This window comes from Sparus aurata, chromosome 12 (genome assembly GCF_900880675.1).
Source record: "Sparus aurata chromosome 12, fSpaAur1.1, whole genome shotgun sequence".
Classification (NCBI taxonomy): domain Eukaryota; kingdom Metazoa; phylum Chordata; class Actinopteri; order Spariformes; family Sparidae; genus Sparus; species Sparus aurata.
The window spans coordinates 22599374-22607640 of NC_044198.1; the positions used below are offsets into that span (position 1 = coordinate 22599374).

At 44.0% G+C, this 8267-nt stretch overlaps 1 protein-coding gene across 1 annotated transcript; it reads left to right on the forward strand.

The window, feature by feature from the left end:
- The first annotated feature begins 1910 nt into the window (after positions 1 to 1910).
- LOC115592372 (uncharacterized) lies at positions 1911 to 7353 on the forward strand. Its single transcript, XM_030435011.1, has 3 exons — positions 1911 to 2436; positions 4030 to 5826; positions 6600 to 7353. The coding sequence occupies exons 1-3, from the start codon at positions 2011 to 2013 to the stop codon at positions 6939 to 6941; spliced, it is 2565 nt and encodes an 854-aa protein (XP_030290871.1). The 5' UTR covers positions 1911 to 2010; the 3' UTR covers positions 6942 to 7353.
- The last annotated feature ends 914 nt before the right edge of the window (positions 7354 to 8267 follow it).

The window sequence follows — 8267 nt, forward strand, 5'->3', positions numbered from 1 at the left end:
AGCTGCAAGGTTACGTCTGTTTCATGAGTGTAACGTTACAGAGAGTCGAGGGGAAATAAAAAAAGAGAGAGAACCGGACTCCCATTTTACATTTAGACCAGTTTGCACTACGTAACTCACTCTCTGACTCTCTCGACAGGGACCGTCACATTGAACAACTTGGTTTTAAAAATGCTGGAAACATTTGGGAGAGTATAAGCACACAACTCAACAAAATACGTAACAAAGATCTTGTTGTTTGTAGACATTTTAATGCAGAGTTCTTACACTGTTAGCTTAACTCAGACCTGCTCACGAGAGCAACGTCGTGCGGTATCGTCTGGATGTGTACTAAGAACTCTATGCATACATGATCTACACATGATAGAGCAGCACCACGACTGGAGATGCCCTCAGCGCCATGTTGTGCATGATCTGCTTGGAGCAAATGTTCTGATCGTCTTCATCCTCCACGAAGACGGACACGAAGTGGTCCTGCTCCCAGGGCACCGGCTGAGTCTGAGAGGCCAGCACACGGACGCACTTGGCGCCTTTGTTGAAGCAGAACTTTTTGTCTGCCGGCAGCACCGACAGGCTCTTCTTCCAGCTCTTATCATCGGCCGCAGTCTGCGGGGCGATGAAGGCGTCCATCTCCAGAGCCTTCTCCGTGACGAACACCCGGACGTTCCTCTTGCTGTGGTTGATCACCTGGCAGGGACTGTTGGCGTTTCCCATTTTTGGTTTTGGTCTGATGCGGCTGCTGTGATTGGAGAACAATCAAAGATATTACTCTCATGTTCACTACAGTCATCACTCTTCACTGCACTCTGCTTCTCTATTGTTTCTATAGCTATCCCATTGTATACATTGTGTTGCTTTTAAACCTTTTCCCGCCGTTATACCTACGACCTTATCTTTACATTTACTTTGTATGTTCTCTGTAGCGATGCTTTGCACAAAGTCTTCTTCAACAACAAGCATCCTGACCCTTGAATCTAGTCTCTCAGTACAGACTCCGGTGTGCGCTGCCCTGCAAATGATCCAGTGACAAATAAAACCTTTGAATTTTTATTGTTTTACATCCATGAATGAGACTTTATCAATGCAAAGAAATGAACTGATCCCATCCTGGTGACGACACCATCCACCCCGACATCTGATGGATTCATTCTGTATATGATGATTCTATATAAAGTAAAACACATCAGCTAAAATACCATCATATGTTTAAAACGCGCTACAGTTTGCATTTAACACACACAACAGGGCTTTTCTGAACATATCGTCCGAATCAAAGACAGAATGAGTTCTTACCTGCTGCTGCAACGGAGGCGAGGTGACAATGACACACCGTCGCCGTCCTCTTGAACCAAGCAGGGTGTGTGTGTGTCTTACGGACAGAGTCTGATAACATGCAAAACTTTTTTAGCACTCTTAGCGCCGGTCAATATACTGTATGTACCTGCTTCAGAGGGGCAGCCAACATCTCTTTTACTGACACACACACACATCTGGGAACTAATCAGCTTGTCAGTGAGGACACACTGATCATAAAAGTCAACAACATCCTTCACCATTAGAAAAGTTAGTGCGCTGTTGAGAGTACATCTTTACTCGGATTGTTTCTGATCCAGGTGTTTCCATAATTCCTGCTGAAATGCTGACTTGGAAGGAGCAGGCTGCGGTTCATTAAGGGCCCGGCTCGCTGTCAGTAAGTCATTAAAATGAGCCAAACCAAACATGTGTTGGTCCGTCCCTGAATACTCTCTGACTTACACAAGCTTGAGCCCATTTGTAAAGTTTTGCAAAAGCAGCTCACAAAGACAGAGGTTCATTTTCTAAAACAGTGTCCAAACTTTTTTTTAGGGGAATCTGGGCTGTACAAACAAAAAAACAAGCACTGGAGTTTGAAGTGGAGCAGCTCCAGAACTCATTCAGAACAAAGTGACAGCTTCCTCTGAGGTGTACCGCTGTGAAAAGTGACGGAGCGTGGCCTCTTTGTTCGAGAGAGTGGATCTGTTATTTGCCAGCATGGTTTTGAATATTCAAAGTGAAGCTGCAGTGAAGATAAGAGCGCCGCTGTCGGGTTTTACTCTGCCCTCCCAGCGCTCATTTCCCAGCACGATGAGGCCGTGGCTGCTGCTTCTGTCCCTGCTCGTCTCTGACCTGAGTCCCCTCGGAGACGGGGACGGGGTCATGGAAAACTACAGCTGGAGTTTGTACAGAAAACTGCTTCTCAATGGACAGATGGGTCCCCGAGGACCGGAGACGCTTCGGACCCAAACGGAACACTGCTGTGTGTTTATCCAGAGGAGCTGTGTGTACTTCGCTGCGCAGCACAAACAGAGGACCTCCCCCTCCTTCCTCTGGGCGTTCACCGTTCACGCCGATCATGGATGCTGTTCGCCTCATCAGGAAGTTTCAGGAATAATTCCCAGGAAACACACTCCAGCACTGGTATGACTATCGGCGCTGGTGTGAACCTTTAAAAATACGTGGCTGCTTTTCTCATGGCCTTGTGTTCTCACGGCGGTTTCTCTGCTGATCACACGAGCTGATATCAGCCAACACTTTCGTTATTACCCCCCTGCATTGTCTCTGTGCCGCTGCGACCGCATCACAGGTGACATCACACTGACTGAAAGCACGCAGCAGATCATTACACGATCTGTAACAGTCAGGTTTTATCATCTTTGAATATCTGACATGTTTCTGCACCTGCTCTGAATATTCAGAAGCGCACAGATGAGTCTTTAAACTAACGCTTTTGACTCAGAGAGAGAAACTTCACTGTAGACCTCCCACCACTGTGCTCCTGAAGGCTGAACATCACTAACAAATGAGAAGTACCTCATCAAACTAACATTCAGTTAGCGGATCAATAACAGCAACATTTGTGGCAATTTAAGCAACTTTAATATCATTTTCCATTTCCGTTTTCAATTCCATTTTGATTTCCTTCCATTTTGATATGCCCAGATATTAATGTAGAGCTGCAGGTTTGATACTAGTTTGCTAATCAGTCGATCGGTTTAAGTCATTTTTAAGAAAAAAAAATAAAAAATTATAATAATAATCTTAATTTCTGGTTTCCTTCTTCCTCTATGTCAGTAAACTGAACATGTTCAGGTTGTGGACAAAACAAGACATTTGAAGACGTCATCTTGTGCTTCGGAAGACACTGATCGACATTTTTCCACAATTTTCTGACACCTTGTAAACAAAAAAAAACAACCCCAAATCGATTAACTTGAGAGAACGGTCAAACACAGGGGAACCACATGCCGTTAACGTGGACGTAATGTTCCTCGACCGCAGCCATGCTAGCAGCATTTTGGAGCGTTGCTTTGAGCTGAATGCTAACGTCAATCAAAACCAACAACAAGTATAAAGATATACAGTTACATTTTAAAAATGGTGAAATTATTTCCTCTAACAGTTCTACTTTCAAGCAGCCGTTACTCAAACCGGGAGTAAATAGTGAATTTGTTGGGGACTACTTTTTGTTGCGGATGAATCCACAATCTGGCAGACAGGCAGCGCGTGTCTGTTCATGTGTTTATCGTATTAAAGGAACGTGTCACCTTAAATTAATGCTAACACCAGTAACAGTGCTGACATGCTAACGTTCAGCAGCTTTAATGTAACAGTGTCAGGTTAAAGTGTTAGCGTGCTGGTTAATGAGCTAAGTAGCTCTAAATGTAAAGCACAGCTGATGCTAATGAGACGTTATTTAGTTTTGCAGATTTGTGGCCATGCACCAAATTATTGGACCAGTTAAAATGTTGACCTGACGATGAAAAGTTCCTGACAGGGAAAAATAACGTTTTCACCAAATTTTCATGCTGATCCATCCGACAGTTGTTGAGATTTTTCAGTTTTGACCAAAGGGATGAACCAACACAAGGACTTGGCCGTTGTTGGAACAATGTCTCAGCGGGAAGAAAGATCTTGAAAGGACCGAAGATGTTTGATGTTTGCTTTGTTTATCAGACTCATGCATTTGTCTTTTTCTACTCACTAATTCTTTCGATCTCTCCTTCACTTCAGGTTCTTAAACTTCACGACGAGGGGAAAAGTATTCCGGCTTTTCTACTGAAGTCTGATACTCTCCCGGTGCTGCGCGTCCTGAGTGAAATCAGACCGACGGAGGCTGGTGGGAAAACCAATCATATTGGCTTGAACATAATGAAAGATCTTCCTGACGCGGGGTCCGCACGGTCGCTCCATCATCACCAAGCTGCCTCGGGCCACAACATTCAGGCTTTCTCACTGGAGAAATCCAAGAGCTGGGCGCCGGCCACTATTGTTCAGAGGCAGAAAATGCTGACAGAAAGATGCTGTGCTGCTGCAACGGTGATTATTTCCTGCTGTTTCCAAAGGGGTGAAACAAGGTCAGCGCTGAAAATCAAGAAAATATCCAGACAACAGACGGCACAAATAAGACGAAGAGAGAGCACGCGGAGAGCGATGGCCATACAAGCAAGACGGAGGTCTTTGAAAGCTGCTCGTCTGCGCTCAGTGAAAACCTCAGATGCATCACAGTTACAGACTCAGAGACGTGCAGTCAGACTTATAAAGAAAAATGAACTCTTCAACTTGGATAAACAGCAAGGAAGTGTTCAGAGGCAGCGCTCTTTAAAGGCCGTGTATGATGATGATGGATTCTTTGTTAGGAGGCAGCGCTCGCTGGTGCCCAGAGAGAAGGCAGTGTCCATAAATAGACTGAAGTGTACGATGAGGGCAGCTCGGGATGGTGATAAAGAGGATTTCAGTGGGAAGATAATCGCAAAACAAGCAGAGCTCAGACGCTCAGGGGGAGGAAGCGAAACGGGACGATCGCGTACAAACGCGGTTGAAAATGGAGAGCGGGGGAGATTAGCGCTCATCCGTCGAGCGGGCCTAGCACACAAAGCCGACGATAACGATGTCAATCGCGAGCAGACGCTCACCGAGACGCGAGGAGAGTTCCTCATCACGTTGTTCCTCTCAGACTCAGAGACACAAACAGAACCGTCCCTGCGAAAAAACATAATTCCGAACACCGACACTGGCTGGGAAACAGTAAATATACCCATAAAGGAGCTGAAAGGCCCTCCAGCCGCGACTAAAGTTTTAAAGGAAAACTTTATTTTTCAACTGGATAACCCAAAGTGTAAATTCTTAAAAGAAATCAGATTTTTATTGGAAATATATGCGGGAGAGAGAACAGAGGGAATGAATTTAAAACCAGCAGAAAGTGCAGCTGAAGTTACGACGGCGCCCGCGACAACGGCGGGAGAGGTCACGGGTGGCACGGAGACCAGCAGCAGCAGCAGCAGCAGCAGCAGCAGCAGCACACCTTCTGGAAATACAAGCGTGAATCAGGTAACTAAACAGAAAGAAGGTGAGCCATCAGAGGAATTGGTCATCCCCTCACCTCCCTCACTCAAAACGACGGAAACAGAGACCGTAACGGCGGAGCAGACAGCTGAGACGACGACAGCAAACGTGGAGGTAAAAGAGACGCCGTCGAGTACGCATGTTTTCAATCAAGGCAGCACGCAGACAGCAGACAGATGGAGCACAGAGGAGACCCCGACCACCAAAACCAGTCCAGAATCTGACACCGAGCCTGGATATGATATCACTAATAATGATAATAACACACAAGCTACGACGCAAACGTCATTCTTTGGCCTCAGGATGAGAGAGGACGTCCTGAAAGACATGATCAGACTTCACAAAGGCGCAGAGAGCGAGGGAACAAACGGGCCAGGAAATGAAAGAAACGAGGATCCGAAAGTGAACTCATTTACATCTCCGTCGCAGACGAGCCGCAAACAAGACACAGACACACTTCTGAAAGTAGGTGAAACTGCAGAGCTTCTTCAAAAAAAATCCTGGTCTAATGAAAGGAATGGTTGAAAAATGTGGAAAATACACTTTAATGCCGTCATGAGAACGCTGATTCTATACAAACGACAGAGTTTGATGATGTTCTGAAGTCGCTCGGGATCATGGGAATTGTTGTCTTCATTGTTAAACAACCATCTTTGCTGTTTAAAGTCTGTCGTGGCTCGAGCAGAATCAGGTTGACAGACGAGGTCATGTTTTAAAGTTTAATGTAAAGTTAAGTCACGTTGGAAATGCCTAAAAAACCCAAACCTATATAGAAATATAGAATTGCTACGTCGTATAGTTCTAAAGTTGTGAAATGTAAATTATATTATACATCTGGTTTGTTAAATACCTGCTCAGAGCCACAAAATAGTTTGTTGAATAAAAACTATGAATAAAGAAGAACACAGAAAAAAAAAGCAGGAAAAGGACAAAGACAGGAAGTAGAAAGTCACAGCAAGACACATGAGGATAAAATCTACAACATAAAACAGGAAATGCCCCAAAAAAAAACATAACATGACAGAAAAAAATACTATCCAATTTTTAAAAATGTGAATCTTAATGGAGAGATTTTATTTGTTGGATGAATGATTGATCTTTGCAGGCGCAAGTTACCAAACCAATCAGATTAAAAACCTCTCATTATAATCCCCATTTTCCTAATCCACAAAATGAATTTCTATCAAAATATTGTATGAAACGAGTCACAATTAACTGTCTTTGTTTCTCCTCCACAGACTGCCGACGACAACGCGCCTCTCTGCGGAGGTTTAGTTCATCGCACCGACGCCGGCTGGAAACACTGTGTGGAGAGATTTGCAGGAGCCGGATCAAAGACGTCGTCCTCAGAGAAACGCGCCATCTCTGATCTGGATGACGACGAATATGATCACTTCTATTATTTGGATGGAAAACTGAGAAGAGTTCAAAAGAATTTTTACCCTTATCACAGGGGACAAAGACAGCGGAGCAGCACAGACGACAGTGAAGTGAGAGTGAGGGGACGAGACGCTCATGAAAATCTGCTCGGTTTTATCCGGCAGCTCGCTTTAAGGAATAAAGCCAGTCGCTTCAGATGATCAGGCGCTCAGGATGACGTGCAGAGACACACTCAGAGATAGTGAAAATGAAAAATACACTGGAGTGACTCGAGGACACGAAATACAGAAGCTCACAACTGTGATGTCTATTTTTAACCTGCCGGCAAGAAAAGGCAACATCCTGACTGAAGATGTGAGTCGGCCATGTGAGGATGACGTCAACTCAGTTTAGCTCTGCTTCATTTGGACATGGAGATTATGTCCAACGAATTAACTTAGAACACAACTTCTACCTCTGAATGCAGCAGCTGTCTGTAGATTTGCTTTCTAGAAAAAAATTCCCTCCTGTTTGACAGTCGCATTAGATTTGACCAGGCTGCAATATGTGATGTGTGAGTGACAGCAATAGACCTCTTGCCAAAATGTAACAAAGGGTCTTTTTGTGAATGTGCCCGAGTCAAACATTCGTTTAAAAGCATAATTAGGATGAAAGCGCCACTTTTAAGATTGACCGTATTTTCGTTTTCAGGTCAAGCTCATTTTCAATGGCAGTGCTTGGGGCAAATATTACGTTAGCATCAAAATCTCTATTTTTAAAACACTAAGAAGGCTCGACACAACATGAAACTTTGCTTGCAGTATCACCAGGGTCTCTACACATGAACACGAGCATTGAGAAGATTGTTTGTGTACACAGAGTTTACTAAAAAAGTTTTTGACCAACTCACATTAGAAGTTATTTCCTGTGTTTGCCACCGTCCTGCCAGTCGAGAATCTCCAAATGCAACGTAACATGGAGGACAGTTAAGGTGGAGCGCTCCTAAAGCTTAGTTCCATATAAATGCACAGACAATTCATTGTTTTGTCGTAAGCAAAAGACATTGAAGTTGAAAAAGGAGCCTCATATAAGAAACAGTACTAAAATTAAAAGCCGGAAAAGTCACGTGAGATCTTGGGTGAAGAGTTGTTGCTGGAAGACAGTAGTTCCACCTTAACTCTTCTCCATGTTACGTCACATTCTGAGATCGATACTTCTCGGAAAACACAACTGCTAACGTGAGTTGTTCAAAAACCTTCTTTTTAGTAAACTCTGTGTACACAAACAATGTTCTCAGTGCTCGTGTTCATGTGTAGAGACCCTGGTGATGCTGCGAGCAAAGTTTCATGTTGTGACGAGCCTTCTTAATGTTTTAAAAATGTTGATGCTATCATAGCACTTGCCCCTAGCATTGACAAATACGGTCAATCTTAAAAGTGGCGCTTTTGTCATAATTATGCTTTTAAACAAACGTTTGTCTCGGGTACATTAACAAAAAGACCCGAGGTTGCATTTTGGCGAGAGTTTCACTTTAACTTTTGATCCAG